This window comes from Scatophagus argus, chromosome 23 (genome assembly GCF_020382885.2).
Source record: "Scatophagus argus isolate fScaArg1 chromosome 23, fScaArg1.pri, whole genome shotgun sequence".
Taxonomy (NCBI): Eukaryota; Metazoa; Chordata; class Actinopteri; family Scatophagidae; genus Scatophagus; species Scatophagus argus.
The window spans coordinates 4,331,837-4,354,770 of record NC_058515.1 but is presented as its reverse complement, the minus strand read 5'-3'; the positions used below and the strand labels follow the sequence as shown (position 1 = coordinate 4,354,770).

General features: G+C 41.8%; 1 protein-coding gene across 3 annotated transcripts in view; it reads left to right on the top strand.

Moving 5' to 3' along the window:
• The window catches only part of fgf11a (fibroblast growth factor 11a), a 109,894-nt gene extending 88,009 nt beyond the window's left edge, over positions 1-21,885 (top strand). For all 3 annotated transcript variants that reach the window (XM_046379829.1, XM_046379827.1, XM_046379828.1), the window contains exons 5-6: positions 13,798-13,996; positions 14,738-21,885. In XM_046379829.1, coding sequence (XP_046235785.1) covers positions 13,798-13,996; positions 14,738-14,877 — 339 coding nt within the window. In that variant the 3' untranslated portion in view covers positions 14,878-21,885. The remainder of the gene's footprint in view (positions 1-13,797; positions 13,997-14,737) is intronic.
• The last annotated feature ends 1,049 nt before the right edge of the window (positions 21,886-22,934 follow it).

Sequence of the window (22,934 nt, the reverse complement as noted above, 5' to 3'; positions counted from 1 at the left end):
TAATACAGGTGTTATGTTCCCTGCATAATGTATTTGTTGTAGTATAAGTAGTATTATGAGGATGGTTTCTAGGAGACAAGGCTGTTCGAACCATGTGATTTGCTTTCTCAGGCTTAAATCAATGGATATCCTCAAGCAACATTAGCGGAGAAATATGAACCAAATTGGAGAAGTGTTTCCTCTTACGATTTTTGTAGCAATAACAAAGGCTCATCTCAGATGCGGCCACTCAGCATTAATCTTTCATGGACCTCTGTGGCAGCCCTGTTCCCTTCTGCAACCGCACAAACCACAGATAATTATAACACTTGTTTAAAGGATTTGAAAATGAAGTACCCTCCTCCCAGCTGCACATTTGCCAGTAATGGCTACGAGAAAAGAGAAAAGTAGTTTTCCAGCTTGGCCTTCTTAAGCTGTATCATTTATCTTTATTCATCAGTCACTTCATTCTCATTTAAAGCTCTTTTGTTGTAATTTTTTTTGTTGTATTATCTTCAATGATCTTTTGTTTTTTGTCATTTTTATTTATATCCTCTACTTCTCTGCTGGCACAGCACATTTATTCCAGAGGGGTTCAATGCAGTTTTATCTAATTGTCTAATCTAATAGTGATGTCATCCCTAATAAATATCTCAGATATGTGTGATCAGTTTGACTTAGAAGTTAAACAGCATGAAACACAGTGGGTACAGTATTTTATTTAAGTTGTATTTTATCATTGATTTCACTTTTCTTTTGTTGTTTAATCTTGTTTAAAATATGAGGAATTACCCAGTAAACATGGCAGAAAATAAGTGATTGGAGGGTGACAAAGTCCCATAAGCAATTTTTGCTTAAGGTCACTGAGCCTCAAAGAGAAATTCTCTTTCCCTGCATCCTCTGTAGGTTATAGGTCGGTGTGAGCTACAGACTAGCTGTCCTGAAAATCCTACACATTTAGTTTCTGACTCAATGGCACAGGAAGCTTTTGAAGCTGGTGTCAAAATACCATCAACCAAGTTATGCCTAGTGGGATATCGTGCTTCGCTTATCAGCTGGGTGACAAGCTTCCCTCGCTTTCTGAGTGGAATACAAACATACCAGCACATAGGACCCCAGGACAGATGTCTTAATTTGCCAACAGTTGACAGCTAATGCTATTGGACAGGTTGAAAAAAGGGAGGAAAGCCTTGTTCACCAATTTGTAGGCTGTAATGTCACAGTAAGACATGATGAAGAACTCCTTAGAAACATCTGTCCAGAGACTGGAAGCACAGACGTTCAAAAACAGTTTTGAAGAAGAAGAAATAATCAAAATAGCTGCTGTGTCATGATAATTTACATTTCAATTTCACTTTAACGCATAATGAATATCTGCACACATGACATTTGATTACGTTGGTTTGCACAGTGGTGTTTCCCCTGCAAACACACAGCATGAATTATTTATTGCATGCAAGCACGGTAAATCCCCAGCTCTCCTCTTTGGCAGCATTTAACCAGACGACACACTTAAACCTCCAGACACATTTAACACAACGGCAGTGCAAGCAATTCCTGCCAGGACAAGGAAAAAAAACCAAAACAAAACAGGAATTAAGAGGGATCTTTTTTTTTCTCTTTTGAGTGTTGACACAGCTACCTCAGTGAAGAAGTAGACAGCCAAACATCGCAGTTTAGCCCTCACACTTTGGTGCCTCTTTTAGCACTCAGGAGAAATGAAAAGAAAAAGCTAAATTTGTATGTTACCACAAAGTGATCTACTGCCAAGAAAATAACACTTTCTTTATCTCTTCCTGAATCTGTGAGTTGCTGTTCACAAGATCAATAAAAAGGGAGTGGGAGTGACAGGATAAATCATGGCGCGAATGTCCTTTTGTCCTTACATGAGCCTCTTGTTTCAGGAGGATAAAACGAGATGATAATAGAGGTGAGGAGGAGAGTAGGGGAGTGAGTCACTGCAAAGCGTTAGTTTTTCCATATTTACATTAACGTGCAGGATGGAAAATGGCTTAAGACATCTGCTGACACCAAAGCTTAAAATGTGAGCTCAAAACAAGATAAAAATCTGATGCTTCTAAAGAAAACATAACAGTTTTGACCTTTGCGTGTAATTCAGATCTTCCTTGTGTGTATTCATACAACAAGCACACTTGAATCTGTATTCAAGGCCAGGGCTCCTCAAACTCCTTGAGGATAAGGGGTTGGCAGGGCAAGCTGATTGACAGGAGAGGCTGGATCTTACCACTGGTAATAACAAACATGGCTGATTGTGAGAGGAGGAAGGTGGAGGGAGAGGAGCAGCAATGGATGCTGGGAAGGAGAGAGGAAGAGAAGGATGGCCTGACAAGCCCAGACTCATCGCGAACATAACGTCTCCGCTGGGAGCAACAACTGCCACCACGCTCATCTTTCTTCCCCCCTTCCTCTCCCATCTCCCTTTATCCCCCCCCTCTGTCTCACTTGTACAGCTTTTACTTGCCTGTCAGTCTGTCTCATTCCCCGTCGGGCCATTTGTGTCTGTTGGCCTCTCTTGTGGTTTGTCTTTTTCTCTTCTCTCCGCCATCACCACTTTGATCCTCCCTTGCTTTTTGTCACCCTGCGAACCTCTTGTATTCAGAATATATATCCCTGTCTTGATGTATCCCTTATCTGCTGTCCTTGTCCTACCTCTGTCCTCTACCCCTCTGTTCTCCTTTTGCCTTTCTCCCTCTGTCCTCCTCCTCGCACTGAAACCTTTCCCCTTTCAGCCAGCTCTCCACTCTCACTCTTTATTTCTTTAGGTCATTCATTGTAGGGCATAAGGCATATCTTCATGTAATATGGACTAACAGTAAAAGACATCTAGAAGTTCGAAAACATTTCAGTTTATTTTCAATATCTTTCTGTGACAGTGTATTTCTTTTATTTTTTAAATGAAAGGAGGCATCTTCCCAGCTGCCAATCCAGTTTGATGCTGGCTCAGCCAAACTGTCATGGTGCCAACATAGTGACAGCTGTCTCAGGTAAATGTTAATGGTAAGGGCACATGTAGGTGGAATACCTTGGGATAACATGATGATGTAACATGATAATATGACTCACACACTGATTAAAAATGTGAGATACCAGCGAGACATGAGAACATGTGGTCGGTGGTGGAGAGAGGATTCGTTTTTGTCGAAGTCAAAGCTCACCACAATGTAAATTAAGGTATTAATGTTACTTATGGCTGCATTAATGGATAGGTTTATAGTAACAATTGATCAAATGACTGTAATGTGTAATCTATATACTCAAACATTTCACTTTTTCCGTGCTCAGTGATAATATTAATCAGTACTAATGTAAGCCTAAGTCTGTGCACGAACCGAAACTTCTCCTTTACAGTGCTGGAGAGACCAGCTGTATAACAAGAGAGGCCAGATGGGCTGTGTGTATCCATCTGTCTTTAGACATCCCCAACAATAGACACATCCTCTTCATTCTCCCCAGGTTGCCTTCCTCTGTAGTAACTTTATTCATCTGGTCACCATGTATCTATTTTCTTTCCCCACCCCCTGCCACTCTTCTCATCATGTCTAACACACAACATAGATGCACACACACTGAGAAAGAACTCAAGAACAAGCGAAAACCATTTTTGGCCACCAGCCATGTATCCAGTTTGTCTTCACAGATTTAGGCACAGTCTCTGGGAGGTGTTGATATTAATACAGGGACAAGGAGCAGGTCTCCAAGAGTACTGCACGGCCATAGAGGTGTGTAGTTCAGTCGAAGTTGATGAGGGGGGGGGGGGGGGGGGGGGGGTTTGTGGGCGGAGGGGGTGGGGGGGCTGCGGGGGACTCCTCGTCATGGCTCCATTGTCTGAGGCGCTGGGGACGTGCTTACCTGTGGGCACCTCCTGAAAATTGCTTTCTGATAAAAATAGCGCTCAGCCACGGACCTGGCCCACTTTATTAGCTGTGTGCTCTGGAAAAGCCTCCCGGGTAGAGAGATGGCAGTGGAAAGGGATGGAGGAGTGATGCGTGGGTGGTGGTGGTTGGGGTTGGGGGTGTAGTGGGTCGGCGTGGTGTTTTGAGGTGTTCCAAAAGGCATGCACCCACACACACACACGCACACACACACCTGTGCAATTTAGCCACCCTCCACATCCCAACAAACACACATGTGCAGCCAGGTATAAACAATCTGACAGAGGCAGGCAGACATAATTGGGCCGGACTCCGATACAGAGGACCGGCTCTGGCCAAACTCCCCACAGCTAACAGGGAAAAGTTTGGCAAAGTAAAACTTCGCCAGATGACATTGTGTATCTTCACTCAGAGGATGAGCAAACACAGCTCCACTTGCGACCCAATACTGAGAATTGTCAGTGAAAGGAGGGGAGGCAGAAATAAAAATCAATTTTCCGCCTCTTTTCACATGCAGTTTCAGGGCAAAGACAAACATAGCTGCAGCGTGAGTATCAATAGCATGTTGGGATGCCTGAGGAAACATTTTTAATGTACAGGTTATCACAATTTTCAATGCATTGTTAAAATGAGTTGACTTTTATTACTACAACTACAAAAAGAAAGCAAGAACTTCAAATGTGTTCTGACAAAGCTTCTATTATCAAGTTACATGCAAGCCACATTACTTCCTTTTCTCCTCTTCCAGAGATGACTGAAGTGTTGTTTCTCTCGTCTGGTTTCTCCTCATAGGCCTTGTCACAACACCTTACATCCTCCTTTGCTCCCGTCATAATTACCACGGCTACTAGAGGCCACTTGGTCACTTGGTGGAAAATTGATGTGACCATGCTGACCAATACCAAACCATGTTGGCAATGCTGAACCTGACAAAATAGGGAGTTCAGAATGGCTGTGTTGGTAAGCTGTATTGTACTATCCATTGTTATTTAAGCCTCCTCTGTTAGAGTATGAACTGCTTCTTTAAAAGATCTGTGGTTCCTACAGTCATGAGGCATGAGTCAATGATACAAATACATATTTTGAATGAGCAAGCTTGTTCACTTGGGCAACTTTTAAAAAGTCTTTGCTGAATGAAATGATGTACAATCCTGTGAACACAATATTTAGAGAGACAGTAGAAATAATTCCAGGAATTATCTGCATTATTTGTCCTCTAATATCCAGTGGAGACTACTTTAGAGATGCACCAAGGCACCGACAACTTAATAGGGAACACCTCTACTCACATGACAGATCTCAGAGAGGAGGGTGAGAGATATGAGGAAGAGATGAGGAGGGAAGCACAAGGGAATGAGCAAAGGAAGATATGGGCCATCTTGAAGGATGAGAAAATAGTGGAGGAGGTGACATGAGACAGGATTTCATATCCACCTTAAAATGCCGCAGCTACACCCGGAGCCAACACAATAGCCTTGCTGCATTTAGACAAGAGTTACGACTTTCCCACTGAGCTGAGAGGGTAGAGCCCTGTTCCGCATTATGATCAGAACCAACAATCCATGAACACACACACACGAGAGAAGACAGGGATGCATGCATAGTTGTTACATCAGTGCATTTTATATAATAATTTATAGAATATTAAGCATAAATGGATCTAAGAGAATACAAGATTTTTACTGTGAGTTATTTTCTTTATTTGAGTAAATTTCATGCTGTGGCATTTTGCTGCCATGTCTTCTAAAATCAGTTACTTGGGATGAATGGTCTTTGGTGATATGGAGAGTCACCACATCCATCATCACTCTGTGTTCTATAACTGCAAGCTCTGTGGAGACTGGCAGAGAGAAAGTGTGTATGAGGATGGACTCTTTAAGATATTTAGTTCACTGGTTTTCTCTGCATAGCTGTTGTGAAGAGTAGGTCACAGCACTGGTGCAGGAATATACTTGGAGAAGTTTAAAGGAAAGTTTGCTTGATGTATCCATCTACTACGCATCCCATGTAAAGAAGTAGGTCAAAGTTTGGCATTGAGACCTTTCATCTGGAAATGCTGATGTTATGTTAGCCACTTGGAGGTTATGAACACAGCAATGACAGACATTATCATTCAGTTTGAGCTGTGTTTGTGGCCATCTGATCAACGTAAAGTCAAGTATTCTATTTCATTTTAGCTCTGCTATTGGTTACCGCCAACTCCTGAGTGAGCTGCTAAATTCTCCCCCTCATGTCTGCCAGTTTGTTGCAATGTAACTGTGGACGTAGGGCCGTCTGACAACAGTGCTAGGAGAGCTATATACTCCATGTTTTCCATGTCCATGTTTTCATCACATCTCTTGCATGCCTATAGCGTAGACAGTGTGAGTATCTGGTTAATGTTTGTTACACCTTCGCCGCCATTCCTCACCTCCACACACACACACATTAGTGTCATACACACACACACACCTGACAGGTGGCGAACTGGCAAATTATTCAGTTCCCTCAGCAAAGCTTTCAACAGGCTTCTTTTAGATTGACCTGAGAGGAACGAGCTACCTGCGTGCGCACACACACACATGCACACCTTTTCTTGCCTCCAACTCCTCTCCTTTGACCTTCCTCACCCAACCATCGAATCATAAACCACTTGTCTCCTTTTCTTTGAGTCAGCACTCTTGTTTCCATGCCTTCCTTTCCCGCACTCTGATCGACCCCCCCACTTGTCTTGCACGCTCGCACACACACACACACACACACACAGACACACTCACAGATGCATGTACACACCACAAGCACACCTTCGTCCTCTGACAGAAGCTTGCAGACACACATGGCCTCGAGAAAGGAGATGGGAGGAGATGTGAAGGATGGCGGAAGATGAAGTGGATACTGAGCGAAAGGCGAGAAGTAAAAAAGATGAAAAGAGGAAAAGAAGATTAGAGAGGAGCAGGAAGGAGGGATGAAAAATGCAGTGTAGAGGTAAGACAGGTTATCTCTGGTTCCCTTTGGAAAATCCCCAAATGCACAGCCAGGGTCTGGCAGTCAAGGTGAGAAGCAGAGGACATCCCTCCCTCCCTCCCTCCCTCCCTCCCTCTCTGCTTCTTCCCCCTTGTGCACCCGCCTGCACCCTCTCCAGCTGTTCTCATTACAGTGCGTGTGTGTGTTTTTTCATCTCCACTCATTTGTCTGCCTGTGTTTGTGTCAAAAGATCTTTTCATGCACGTGTCTTGTTTATTCCTCCTTTTGTGCAGTTATGAACACGTGTATTTACATATGTGCTTTGAGATGAGTTTCCTCTTGCCTGCCTGTGTGTGTGTGTGTGTGTGTGTGTGTGTGTGTTTTCTGGATGCTATGAGTGTATCAGCCCTGGTTGAGTTCCAACACTCCTCATGGTGTCCCTATAAATGCCAGAATGTTGGCACAGATGAGGACCTCTCTCTGTCTGAATTGCTTAAAACTTTGTTGTCTTCTTCCTGTCGGTCAGCAACTCACAGGCACTCCTTTAGAATTCACTACAGTACTGAGAGGCCAAGAGGTGAAAATCGAACAGAGAAAGACAGAGAAAAGACCTTAAAAGCCAGCGGCTAGGTTGTTGTGAGGTCTGTTTGATTCATGTTGAGCCGGGAGGGCTGTCAGATCATTCAAAAAAACACTGTTGTCTTACTTCTCAAGGTAAGATACAGCAGCTGACAAAACAGTCTCCCTACACTGAGGTTGTTTTTTTTTTTTTTTTTGTTTGTTTTTTTTGGTAGCTGTGCTGAAGTGTTCGCTAAAATTTAACCATGCAAAATCTGCTAGCATAGACAACAAGATCAGCAATGCAGGTGTCACAGTGTTTGCATCTTTGTTTCCAAAAATCTCCATTTCTGCCCGTCTAGACATAAACACTAAACACTAAAAATGCAGTGAAAATCTTCACTCTGGTTTGTTGACATGTGTGCGAATTAACAGCTTAAGAGCCAAATATGACCCACTTGAGATGGTGGAGTTTGTCATTATTCTAAACACAGACTTGACAAAGTTGCTTCGTATGACAGAGGTTGTTTTTCTACTTAATGCTTTTAAGATGTAATCCCTGAGCAGGCAAAATGCTGAGCTGGAAATGGAAGTTTTAATATGCACACTTTCTGAGTTTTCTTGCCTAAACGCTGAGTGATGGTTTCTGCAAAGATTTTGAAAGGGTAGTGCTGATGATAACACTACAGACAATGCCAGCGGGGCTTCATGTTGTGCATAAATTAGTAAATGATAATTGCTCCTATCTTTAGACAATTATTTTGTAAACCCCTCTGATGCTTCCTCAGCTAGTTGTCCTCAATTAAGGTTGTTTTTCCTGCTCATTTGCTCAGATAATAATCAACTTTGCTGGTAAATAAGCTGAAAGGCTAACCTTGCTTTTAGTGCTGATTTTTAGCCTACTGACAAGAGTTGCATCTGCAGGAAAATATTTTATCATTCACTGTTCAGGGACAAAAAAAATGCCCCACTTTCACTGTTATGTTTATCCACAGCCAAAATCTTGTATTTCCCCTGGTTCATGTTCTGATTTAATTGTTTGTTTTTTTTTGCTCATAGCTTTATCAGTCGATGATTTAACACAAAGAAGCGCTCACAGCAGAACACCACATGCAATCGATACTGACTCATCTCAGATCTTCACATGTGTCGTTGTGATATAAAATTCTTCATGTATAGTTGCGTGAATATCATACAACAAAAATCCCTTCTGGGGATTAAAGCTGATTTCCTGTGTCTTGTCACAAAATCAAACCACTTCTGGCTACAGTACCACTAAAGCTCCTCTGAAGCAAGGCCTTTTTGGATGAAAGGAAATTCACGATCATTCTAATATATTTTTATAATCCGAGCTGTCCCTTTACACTTTTTACCCCACAGGATATTTTAATGACACTTTTTCTTTTCTTTTTTTTTTTTTTTTTTTATTGGATTGTGAAATGAAGAGACAAGAGGGACAGCTGGAGACAGGGAGGCTGAAGATGTGATCTGACAGACAGTCGCTTCACTGGCTTGAACATGTGAAGCAAAATTGACCTTTGGACCTTTGTTATAACATGAGGTGGACGTTATTTAACTGTTTCAGGTACTGTTGCTGGATGATACGTTTAAATCATTGCATCATATTTTACAATCTCTTTGATTATGTCACAACATACAAAGTCCCAACCTTTGCTCTTAAAAGTTTATTTGAAAATAAGAAAGGCAAGTTTTAAATGCAGTCATCTCCGTTTATTATCTCTCATGATTACATTTGGGACTAAAATCAAATTTTAGCACTTGTGACTTTGGACTTGGACTTGAGACTTGTTGGTCCTGACTGTCCTAACTTGGGACTGAACTCAGGACTTCTTAGCAATCACTCGAGACTTACTTTTGGCCTGCAGAACAATGACATTGTCCCACCTCTGCTGAATCTGAAGCTCACCAGCCTAAACATCCATCCACCTGATCGATCGTAAACATTGGCAGTGGCCTGCAAAAGCCCATTTTGCTTGAACGAGGCCTTCCAGTATTGATCAGTTCCAGTTGACACATCTAACTGCAAACATCATTTACTGAAAGCAGTAAAAACTTGACACACTACATGTATTTCTCTAGTCATGTACAGTACAAACAAACATACATGTGCCCTATTGACGCTGTGAAATACATTTGTCCTCTGGGATGCCGTCGATAAGCGTCTGCGACTTAAAGCCCCTGGATTAACCTGCGGTTGCCTGAACGCAGCTTGTAAGTCGTTCTAAGTTCTTCACACTCGGCTGCGTCGCCATGTCGCTGTGCCGTCGTGTCCAATCAAAGCCTAATCCAGGTTTTTTTCTGGAGTAATACCTATTGACTTTTCACAGAGGTCTTACATAGAATCAATTCCCCAGCTGAGTGCATGGGAGGCTCAGTGGTTAATGGCAGCTGTGTGCCTGTGAACAGGACTTGAATAATGTCTTTAGGTATCAACGGATGGAAATGAGATGAGTGTGTGTGTGTGATTACTGGAGAATAATCCTACTGTACTGTCCCTGTCTCTCTGTCCTCATCTCTGTTGTCCACCACCCCATTTCCTTCTTTGTCCTCTTTCTCTTGTTTCATCTTGTCCCCTATTTTCTATGGCCGCTCTGTCTTTTTCCCTCCATCCCTCTCTTCTGTCTGCGGGAGTGAGTGATGAAGGAGGCAACGGGTCCATCCGTCACTGCTGATGTTTTGTGTGTGTATGTGTGTGTGTGTGTGCGTATGCGTGCATGTGCATGTCATCTGGCACCGGGTGGCCTCCCACTGATGTAAGAGGGATCCGTCATGTCTCTCTGTCACAACAGCAGACACGCATGAGTGGATGTACACAGCTTCTCACACCCTCAGACCTAAATACACACACACACACACACACACAAAAACATGCAATCATTTAATCTCCTCTGAAACTATCTGTGTGTAACAGATTTTAGTTAAATTTATGTCAATAAGTGTTTGGTCAGGGACACTTTTATTGACCCTGACTAGCAAGCGTATGTCTGTTTTTCTGTCTCTCTTTACGTCCGCACACTTCTCCTCTTCCTTTTTCTTATCTGTTTCTGCAAATATTTTGAAGTATCACTGCTCAGTGGTCTGCACCTACACTGAAAAGCTGTAGATGTATATATTTATGTGTCATGGCTAAATGAAAGGAGCAAAATGTTATGAATATCAGTTTCCAGAGGTCATTTAAAAACAACTTTTGCAGCTGCTTATAGGCTCTGGATACTATATTGCATTGTTTTTGTATTAGGTTTGTTTAATCATCTCTGCATCCTAAAGCAGACAATGCAACATGATAAGACTTTTGAGCAAATTCGACTCAAAACGTACAAAACAACATGGAATTTGATGCATGAAAAGCAGCACAGGAAAAAAAAACCAAAAACCATTGTGTGGATTTGTGGCTGCTGTACAACTGGAGTGTTTTTTTTTTTAGTGTGCTTAAAGAGGCCCTTTGGAGAGAGCTGAGCATTACGGAGTGGTAAGTGGACGCAAGTTAATTTTGGAGCATCAACAGCAGCGACAGTAGCAGTAACAAAGAACCCCTGTGTGTTTGCAGCAGCCCCTGCTGAACAAAAGAGGAACTTCAGTGGTGACAGTAAAGTCTGGTTAGTCTTTCATAAGAGGGGAATTAGTGTTATAGGACTCAGGTGACAGATAGCTTTCACTGTTAATTTGGTGGAGGCTCTCCTTTTGTATCCTGTTGGAAGATGTAAGTGAAGTCGGCCCTTTTCTCCCTTTCTGATGAGATGAAATGATCAATGGACTCAGCCTGAAGTCCACTCAGAGTAAACGCTGTGCAGACAGATGTGCATGTGTCCCCTGTGTGTCTGCTGTGTGAATGATGTGTCTCTACAAATGACAGCTTAATAGGTTGTTATCCCATAAAGCGGGATAGCTGATGTCACAGTGTGTGTGTGTGTGTGTTTGCAACTAAGTGCATGCGGTTGGCTTCTGGCCGGAACGAAAGCAAAGATGGACTGATTTAATTAGAATTCATTTTGGTATGTGATGGTTTCAATTCCCTGTACAGTAGCAGACGCAAGAGTTAGGGGAGGAGAGGGAGAGGGGGGTTATGGTAGCATTTAGCCACGCAAGCTGGACGCTGCTGGGGGATTCAGTCAGTGTAGCACCATGATAAGCATTTCACTGCGTTAAATTACGTGAAAGATTTAAGGTATTTATTATTTATGTATTTTACAAGGGGAAATCATCAATTAAAGATTCTCTCAAAACAGCTGATGTTTGTCACTTATCACTTATCATATTTACTGACTGGGGGTCATATTTTATCCCCACCCTTACATGTAAGATTGAAATATATATTTAAAATGTGATGCAAGATGCTGTCATCGGTCTTCTCGTCCTCAGCAGACCAGTAGTACTTTACAGGGGATGGATTCAAATGTATTATTGATAATGATATTGATCTTTATAAGTCTAACGTAATTTAGGATTAGTTGAAACAAAATATCCTTGTTTTTCCTGTGAAAGATTTCAAAACCCATATATGGCAAATTTCTTTCACAAAGCGTCATAGCAATCTTTCAAATGATTATTGTGATTGAAAACAATCAGTTGCAGTCACATTTTTTCTTCTTTGACCTCATTGAGCCAAAAAATAAAAGGTGAAATGATAATAATAATAATAACTGAAAAAGTCATTTGGGGGTCGTTCAGAGAGAAAATGTATCTTTGGTAAAACCGAAATGTGACAATGGGGCCCCCCAAGTAAGCACTGCTTTGTGGTGAGGGATGCAGTGGATGTTAAAAAGGCTTGTGAGAGTTGAATCTGAAAAGTAATTAGAGGCTGTCAAATAAATGTCGTGGAGAAAAAGTACAATATTTACGTCTGGAATGAAATGGGGTAGAGGGTTTACATACAAAGTAGCAAAGAAAAGCAAAAGTACAGCACTTGAATAAATATACTCTGTAATAGTTGTCTGCCAGTGTGAGCTTTTTCAGTCTGTCAAAGAACACAAAAAGACCTTTGCAACATGTGGACTGTTCTGGTCAGAACCCATTGGAACCTTTATCTTTATTAAGAAACTACAAAAGGATGGTTTGGTCTGTTGATTGGTCTTCCAGGATGGTAACGGTTAATCGAAAAGACCTTCTTTGCATGTGGCAGGTCGTGGATTGGTAATGATGCAGCCTCAACACACTCATTTACGCACACGTATGCACTACTCATTAAAAAGTCATATTGCCAGATTCTGTTTAATTTGTTTTAATTAATCAATTAATGAACTTCAGCATTTCTGTCTCGGGGTTGGCAGGTGATCAGGCTTCACAAAGCAGTGCTAATACTGGAGAGTTCCCCCGCGCGCGCGCACACACACACACACACACACACACACACACACACAAACACGCACAGAGGGGAGAGAAGATGAGACACAACACACTGCAGTGCAAACACAGTTAATGATAGCAATCTGATTACACCTTCCAAGAGACTCCGGACCTCGAGATTTCGCTCTGTGCTATTAGAGCTAAGTTAATGGGTGGGTGAGGAAATGAATGGCTGCGTAAGTGAATGGATGTGTAATTAAAGAATGTGCGATACAGTCGATGTAATTAGCTTGTTTATGTGTGGTACAATGGATACAGGCAGGCATTAAGGTCTGGAGCCTGCAGTGGCAGACAAGCAGAGAGAGAGCAGGAGGAGGAAGAGGAGAGGGTGAGAAGGGTGAGTGAGAAATGAATGAGAGCGAGAGAGAGAGAGAGCAAACTCCTTATTCAGGCCTTTTCTGCTTACCCGTCACATCAAGGCTCCAAATCAATCCTGCAAATTGGTTTGTTCCTCAACAAGGTTACCAAATGACAGAGGGATGGAGGGAATCAAGTGGAGAGGAAGAGGTGGAATATGAGATAGAGGGAATATGTGAGAGCTGTAACGAGAGGAAGATAGAGGGAGGGGGATGTCCCAGTGTTGACATATTGTATAATGCAGAGCCATGCCTGTGTATGTGTGTGTGTTAGAGTGAGAGAACTGAAGGCCAATGGTGGGGCCGTTAAACTACAGAGGGGGTGAAGGATCCCGTTGATTGTTGTTTGTTACAGGTAAACCGAATCAGCTGAGTTATGACATCCTACCTCTGGAAGCACTTTGTCCACGTGGCAGATAGACGCGTGCACATGCTGAAATGAGTTTGTCAGCGTGTGTGTGTGAACGTGCAGTTTGTTGATGCAGCCACAGATGCTCCTGTAACCCTGTCACGATGAAATGTGGGACCCATTTCCTCCCATTCCCAGCTGAGCCAGTGGAATTGGAGAGTAAATATATAAATAATAGAACAGATAAAAGATGGCAGACACTCTAAGCGTGTTATTCTTCTCCTCTGACCTGATGTGTGTGTTTGTGTGTGTGTGTGTGTGTGTGTGCATCTGTCTCTGTTCGTGTGTCTTTCAGGAACACTTCACTCCGGAGTGTAAGTTTAAGGAGTGTGTGTTTGAGAACTACTACGTCACCTACTCGTCCATTCTGTACAGACAGACCCAGTCAGGTCGGGCGTGGTACATCGGCATCAACCGAGACGGTCAGGTCATGAAAGGGAACCGGGTGAAGAAAACGAAGGGAGCGGCGCACTTCCTGCCCAAACTCATTGAAGGTACTGCATTTTAATGCATACTGCACACTCTGTGGAATGCTTTTAATTTGTCACCATCTCTGATGCTAATTGATGAAGTCAGAAGTTTGAGTTGGAGCTAATGCTGCTTGGGCTGCTTTTTTTTCTTTCTATGCTGGAAATGCAAAATGCATCACTTCCTTTGTGTCAGTTAGTATTTACCATGAAATTACAGGTCAGCATTAAATGCCATCTTGCTTTATGTTCAGTGATCGTTGTGTTTATATAAAATCCAGCGGCCAAACAGACGTTTATTGCTGTCATTTTTTTTTGTCACTTGTTTGCTAATGAAGATCACATGCTGTATACTGACTTTATGTTGATTTGGATTGATTTTATGTTATATTATACAATTATAAATTATTTTTATTATTTATTATACATTTGTACATTTACAAAAAGTCATTGAGATCGATTAGTCATGTAGTTTAAACTTTTTTTTTTTCTCCTTACTTTTTCTAAATCTGCACATCTAATCCCATAATTAGGGAGGTGCAGCAGAAGGGGAGATAATATCATTCCCAAACATTTCTAAACAGGCAATATTTTGATCTTAGCTGAAGATACATTAATTGATTTGTTTCCATCTTGCGTGAAGACATTTACACCAAAAGTGCTGAAAGCAATGAGATTGTCTAATTTTCTAAGAAAACTGTAAACCCCTCTCCTGTGTTACCCTTATGTCTACACTCTCACTCATCTATACCCCTTCTCTCTCCCTAGTGGCCATGTACAGGGAGCCCTCTCTACATGACGTGGCTGAGCAGAGCCCACCCAGGAAAACACCCAAGACCTCCAGTGACTCTCCTGTACTCCAGAACGGCAAGAAGGACCCTCAATCTAAAACCAAAACCTCCTCCTAGCGCTCAGAGACACAGGTGGGAGCTGGGGTGGACGACACAGGGAACTGGGCGCCAGTTTGACCTGAACAGGGATGTTAGGGCTACCCCCACCTGCTGCCTGCAACACTGACCCCACTAGAACTCTGCATACCACAATGCACTGGTTTAAAATTGAAGAGAAGGAGCAGGTTCATGCGGAGTATAGCTGGCCAAATGGGGGACCCTTTTACCTCCACAGACCCCCATCCACACCAGCCCTCTACTTTCTTGTTTAATAACCTCTGTGATTATCAAAGCCTGGGATATAAAAGCAATAACTCCATGAAGAGGTGAACAGTCGCTTAGCATCGTATAGCATGTCACCACAACGTGTTTAACCAACTGGAAGGAAGCACCTTTCAGGCATCACCAGACACGTCCTTCCTGTCAACCAAATATCTGAGCAAAGTCTTCCTGGTTTCACCACCAAGGGTGCAACAGTTAAATCTGTCCCTCTGCAGCACATACTTTACAAATGGGTTGTGTTTTAATTTCCCCACAGGGTTCCATGCTAATGTTAGCCTGACACGGAGCCATGCGTATGTGAGGCTGTCGCAGAGACCCTTGCAGAGTTTTGTTCTGTGGCCATCTGCTTGGTCCGCATCTTCTGCGTGTGTCAGCGACTTTCAGAGATGGCCTGAATACCTGTGTTTGTGAGTGTGTGCGTGTGTGTGTGTGTTTCTCTCTTCTTCCATTCACCTTTGGTGCGATTTGATTAGTTTGTGACATGGACTCAATTTTCCACTCGGTGGCACAAGAAACCCCCCCCTCCATCCCCTCTGGCTCTGTTAATGGAGTCTGGGGCTGATCAGAATCCTTCGACCCTTAAACGAGGGGCCAAGAGCTCCCTCGGCACACTGTGTAACCACACACACACTCATTATTACACTGACATTTACGCACACACGTAGAGGTGTGTGTGCCATGTGCACTCACTTTAGTACCTGATCCTAATATCCATGAGCGACGACCGCAGAAAATGATCTCACAACTTAACACAATGACATGCATTAACACACACACACACACACACACACCCACAAACGCACAGACACATGTCGACGTGGCGGTGAGTGTGTGTGCATGTCTGGGAGATGATGAGGATATCATCAGCGAGATGGGGTACTGATGGAGCCTGACTGTGTGGCTTGTGATTGCACTGCAATAGCTTTTTTTCACTGTGGCTGGCCAAGCGTCGCACAAACCCCCGAGGCCCACTCAGTGTCTGTGCGCCCTTTATCACTCAATGTGGTATTCGTGTCTGAAAATACAGAAAGAAAAATGTGTTTCTGATTTAATTACTGCATCCGCAAATTGCTGCCACCCAGTGATGAATTAAAAAAGCATTACATATTTTTTGCATATGATAAAAGTTTACTACATCACAGTCCCCATTCCAGAAATATTCTGTGTACTGTGTGACACTTTTTATGGGCTCTCCACACATTTTTTTTAAAATTAGTTTGCAAGTCACGAGTAATACCATCCAGCCTGTGAAAATAGTTGGATAGATAGAGGGTTTTTTGGCACTAGACCCCATACTAGGGATTAAAAGTCTGGATATCTTGGCCCTAGCTTTTTCAATTTTGACCATTCCTTCTTAATCTGTCCCTTGAGACTTCCCCAATTTTATGGATGGCCATGCTAAGTGAATGGAATGGTCCGTTAAGTCTTTATTCACACATGTCAGTCGACTGACCAACACCATGCCTCACATGAATCGCTTTCTTTCACATATTCACCTCTAAGCCGCTAGGTTAGACTGCCAACAACTGAGAAGCGCCACTGAAAACCCTTTTTCATTTCATTCAAACCACTTTCGAAATAGGGAATACTGTAAATCTCTCCTGGAGACTTTGGTTATGATGCAAAGGAATTCAAGCCTTCTTTACTTGTCATTTCATAGATTATAATAAGAATGTGTGTGTTTAGTTAGGACCAAAAGCAAGAAAACCAAATTCACATATAAATTATGAAATTGATAGTTGTGATATATTGAAAAGAGGATGAAAAAATAGATTTGTTATATTTATTTGTTATTTGTGCTACACTCTCCTGGTAAAGAAAGGAGCATAACTACTATAAAATATTTCTCATTCAGGAGTCCTTGATCGGCGCGTTTGCATTTGCTTTTTTCATTCAACACGAAAAGCAATCATTTTTCATATCAAACCTTCTTGGTACAATATGCCAGGCTGGGTAATTGTTTCTCCCTAATGTTTATGTATTGTGGGAGGCGAAGGAGTTCTGTGTGTTCAGGAGGTAGATGTGAGGCTAGATTGATGATCTGGGCTCAGAGAGAGGGACGCACCAAAGAAAAGAAGACGAGGAAAGAGCGAGAGAGAGATTTTAAGGGGAAATAATTTGTGGTGATGAGGAGAACAGAATGAGTTTTAAGAGGGAATTATGCTAATGTGGAGAGAATTCCCTGAATGAACACACACGCACATTTACACACACTTCTCATTTCATGCATAATCCTCACCTCCCCTGTAACCTGTGGTTGTAAATAATAATAGCAGGTAACCCGTCCAGAATAGAAGCGAGCTGCTTAGCAAAGCAATCTGCTACCCAAGAGAAGACGAATCCGCTCTGCTGAGGAGAGAGTGAGAACAAGTGATGAGAACGAATGGAGGTGTTTTAAGAAGGAAAGACAGAGGAGTAAGAGAAAGACACAAATACACTAAAGGAGGGACTTGTGAGGAAGAGAGAAAATAACAATTTGGCTCAATGAATTGTAACCCATTAGAGAGTTATTGCCGTTACCTTTTGATTTATTCAACACGGGTTACTCTTAAAACCTCACTTACAGTTACACTTACTCACTTAAACTGTTAAATAGACTCTTCAGTTGGTGTTTCTGCGCTGTCACCCCCTATGGATCGCTAAATTTAGAACACAATGTATGAGTACCGCTCACAAAGTAATTACACAAATATTTAATTAGATCAGGCCCGTGCCTGCATGAATAGAATTAAGACTGTCTGGGACTATAGAGATAGATGGGAGAGGAGAGGAGGAATTCAGCCGACAGACATAGCCATGACTTCTGTGACCAATATTCTGTTTTAAGGGCTGGGAAGTGTGCGATGCAATATTTTCGAATGTATGTGTCATGTTTGTTGTTGAAAAATAGCTGAAAGGGAGAGTTAAGGGCTAAAATTTTAATTCAAGCTATTAATGGACTGTGGAAATACTGAAAAATGTATGTCTGCAACATATGGGCAACAAAGTAGTGTATCAGTCACTCACATACACACAATCGTAGTTAAAGGGAAACTCCTCCAACTATGAAAACAGAATGGTTATTTCAGATTGGGCCAGCTACTGCTGCTGTTGGACATCTTTAATCTGTCCAAGTGGCCCAACAACATAGTGAATTGCGTGACAACCCCTTTTAACCCTCAAAATAAATGCAGCATACATATATATATTTTCTGTTCTGCACAGATGCAAAAAATGATAGCACATGAAGTGTCAGTTCTAAGAGGACATGAATACAGAGATCATTTGTTTTGCAATATTTGTAGGGCTACAATCATCTCATTCCCTGCCTCAAACTCTGTGACTTTAAAACAACAAGAGCCAAATTTTTTATTAAACCAAGCCATCAAATCGCATGACTGGTCGTCAATCAACGCTGACATCTAGTGAAGTGATGGATTGTTATCTCAGTTTGCTGGGATATATTGTGTGTGTGCACGCACATCACTTACTAGTATCTGCTCGTTTTGCTGATAGAATAGCTTTTAATTCCAGTTTGCAGACTGTTATTTGAATATCATCCTTGTGCTGTTCACCCGGGATTAACTATCCATTTGTGAGAGGAGAATTCATGTTAGCACTCATTCTCTTCTGAACAATTTGACAAATAGTCTCTTATTTTTTCAGTTACACACATTCATAGTAGTTATTGTAACTGTTTGCAGAAGCTGTATCAGATATTATCTTTTGTATTCAGATTAATCCTAATAGATGTTAACTGTTATTGGGGTATTTTTGATTAATATAGAAAGTGGGGGGTATAGACTTTAAAAGTGGAGCCATGAAAATGTGCATCTCACTGTGTTTGCAGTGTTATTGATTTCACTTTGCCAGAAAGGTAGACAAAATCATTTATTGCGTGTGGAAAGTTTGCATGAATGCGTGTGTGTGTGTGTGTTACAGGTTTGTGTGTGTTTTGCAGTGTTAATACCATTTATTTTTTTCTCTCTGCTGTAAGTCTTTCGTGAAGCCTGAAATCAGCTTCTCTGTTCCAGCCTGTCTGCTCTCTGGCCTTCAGGCTTCACTTCAAACGATCCTGTGTGAATTACAGGATGTAAAGATTGCCATTTATCTCAGCGGCCGTCTGTCTGGGACACATGTTTGATTAGTGAAAGTCCCCATGGCTGAATTTACAGCTTTTAACTCGCTGATAAATACTTCTAGATTCAACTTTAAATGTTAAATACTGCTCCTTTGGTGGGCTTAGTATTCTCATTTCTTTGGAGTTTATGGGAGGAAAAAAGATGGGAGAAATGTGGATGTGTATGGATATCAGAGGGGGTTAAATGATGTGTATCTGATTTAGCTGCACATTTCACACATTTCACACATTTACACATGCAGACACACACACACACACACTCACCTCTCTCCCCAGGGACTCCCTTCCCTCCCATTTCTTCCGAGTCAGGGTCCTCCCTGCTTACTGAGCGAATTACGACTGCAGAGAGGGTCATCCGAGGTTGTGAAGGACTCAGAGAGAGAGAGAGAGAGTGTCACACACTGTAGTGAAGCTAACTCATTCCCTCACAGCCTCCCTTTGAAGTTCCGCTTCCTCTTTCCTATCACTTTTTTGCAAAAACAACTTCCCTTTAACCAGGGGGCAGAATGTATGTGTTCGTGTGTATGTGTGTGTGTTTGTGTTTTCTAGATCTCGCTCATCAGTCTTAGTGTGTAGTTGTTGTGTAACTGTGATTGAATATCTCTATCTATCCATTATGTGTATCCGAGGAAAAAAGGGAGTGAAGTGTCGGCAGAGAGAAAATGAGAGAGGAAAATAGAGTGTGAATCAGAGGCCAAATTGATGAACACGAGTCCTTGGGCAGAAAGCAATAAACTCCATTAACAAGGTGCAGCCACATTATCTGGGAAGGTGTGGCAGAGACAAAAGGGATTAATACTGATATAGAACCCAACTGCATGTTTTATCAGAGCTTTTATTTTCTTACACTTTGCCCTTTTTGCGAGCTGGTTTGCTTTAAGTGTGTGTGTGTGTGTGTGTGTGTGTGTGTGTGTGCGCACGCATTAGTTTGAGGTGGAGTCCCTTCACATCTGCAATGCAGCAGAAAACACAAAAAAGAGAGGGAGGAAGAGAGAGAGAGAGAGAGAGAGAGAGAGAGAGAGGCTCACGTGACAAAAGAGTGACGCCGTCCTCAGACAGATTTTTTTTTCTCTCCCGTTTTCTCTCTCTCTCTTTTTTTCTTTCTTTCTTTTTTTTTTTTTTTTAAGGCCGCCTCATAAAAAGTGCTTTTATATTGGAATCTGGAGCACCAAGTGTCACATCCTGTATAGTATTAACTAACAGATTAACTTCATGTACAAAAACCAGGCTGTGTTTTTAAAAGCACACCCACAGTTACTGGACACATCTGCATTGCACACACACACACACACACACACACACACACACACACGGCACCCTGCACCAAGCCAGCGCAGATGTGGCTAAATAGGGTGACCTTTACAAACAGATCATGGAGGGACTTCACCGCTCCAAAGCTAATGCGGTGACTTTACATTGTACACTATGCTAAAATGTCTTTATTTACCCATTTTTTTTTCAAGTGTGTTTTGTTAAAGAAAATAAGAATTGTATTTTGGGTATTTCTCAATGGAAATACTGTGATTTATAAGGAAATGATATGAGGAATACATTGTGATGCCCTCTATGAATCATTGTTGGTCTGTTCATGTTGTTGTTCTTCTTGATTTGATGTGGTTATTTTGCTGTTTAAATGCATATCTGTGTCTATATTCTCCTGTCACGTTACGTGGGATGTTGAACAATTGAGCTCAGTCTGCAAAGAGAGGATAGGTAAGCACGCCAAGACCTCTTCCTACTGGTCACTGGTCCCCCACGATCCTCCAGCACTCATCTGTCAATCACAGACAGGCAGACCGACTGACCTCTGATCTCGATCTCTTAACAGGATTTTAATTGGCTGACTGACAGCATGTGGACTAATCACCCCGCCCCCACCCCCTACCTCTTCAAAAAAAAAAATAATAATACACAAAACATACATGCACACACACACAAACACATCTTCTACCCATGTGTGTGATTCTGTGAAAGATTTTTTGACTTTTTGTTTTGTTTTGGTTTTTGCTCTTCTTTGTACTGCATGGATGACCCAAGTTATTGTGACAAAGTCTTCCAGAAAAGATTTAAGGATACCACCATAATCTTTCCTTGTCGTCTTCCAAATGCAAAAAGAGTGCTTCAGTCTTCCAGCTATCAAAGCCACAATAACACTATTTTTGTATCCAAATGGGGCAAAAAATATATCTATATATCTCTCTCTATAAATATATCCATGCGAATGTGGTTGGGGGTGCACTGACTCCCCCTGTTGCTGGCAAGGTGGAATAACACAGCTTCTGTAAGCCAGCCAGACCCATGGATCACTTGGAGAAAGAGCTGTAAAGGACTACAGAGAGCTGTGGGACTTTGTAACTCTGGGTTGAGGTAGAGTATCACAGAAGCATGCATGCGCCAATCATTTACTGGACACCTTCAAAGAAACAGTCTTTACTCAATATTTACTCTTTAACCCCTTTAACCCTTTAATCCCTCCCTCCTCAACACTCTATTATTCCAAACTCTTGTCTCTGCATTTGAAATATGATCTGTATTTATTTCTATAATAACTTACACAAAGTCAAGGGAGACGTATTATTGGATATAATTGAATAAAACAAACTAATATATTTGTATGATTGTAACATTGGTCTGCTGAGTTTTTTGGTCATCATATAGTATATATGGTCTTGGAATCTGTCATTGTTTAGCCTCTGTCTGTCTGTCTGTGCTATCCTCCCAGCTCCACCATCTTGATTGTAACTACAGGCATCCAAAGAGTAATCCACAAACCAGTGACGTCCTGGTGGCTCCATCCACTTCTGTTTTGAACATCTGTGTTTCTTTTACACTCATAGAAAGCCTTCACTCCAGGTTAAATGAAATGACCTGATGGGCACCACAGATCGTCTGAATCAAACAAAACGGGTTAGGTGTGAAAGTACCCTTAGGTAAAATCTGTTTTAGACAATAGTTTACTTCCTGCTTCGTGCTAACACTTCTTTGTCCCATCTTTGTAGTGATGCCCCCTGTGCACAGGTCTACAGGTAAGACAAGTCCAGGGAGAAATGGTCTCCCAGTTTGAAGGAAAGGAACTTGACTGGCCCATATGAGCCCTGATCTCATCTCAACCATAGAGCTTGGAGATGAATTAGATTACCTTGTCTCCCAACATCAGTTCCTGAGCTCACAAACGCTCTTGTTGCTGTAAGGGAAGGAAAATCCCTGCTGCTTGGATCTAAAGTCTGACAAAAACGTCACCAGGAGAGTGGTAGCTGGTAAAGCAGCTGATTTATTCCCACAGTGTAGGCATAAGACATTCAACAGTGTAGGAAGGGTGTTAACATAGGAATTTTTGTCTCTGTAGTATACTTTGATTTGTTTCTATTCAGGCCAGAACACAACATCCACTTGGCGGAATGAGATAAGACAAAGTTTATCTCTCTGGCGTAATTAAGTGAATAAACAAAAAAGATCACACTGACACATTTTCAATATAATTAAAGTAAGAAAGAAAGTGGGAACTTAAACATAACATAAAATACAATAACCATCTCCTGCATTGCATTATAAAATTGTTGCAGTGAAACCTTTCAATGTAATCCGATTACTGTAATCCAGTTCCGTATCATCTGCTACTTGTTTCTACCCACAAAAATAGTAATCATGGGTAAACAATCAATCTAATTCAACT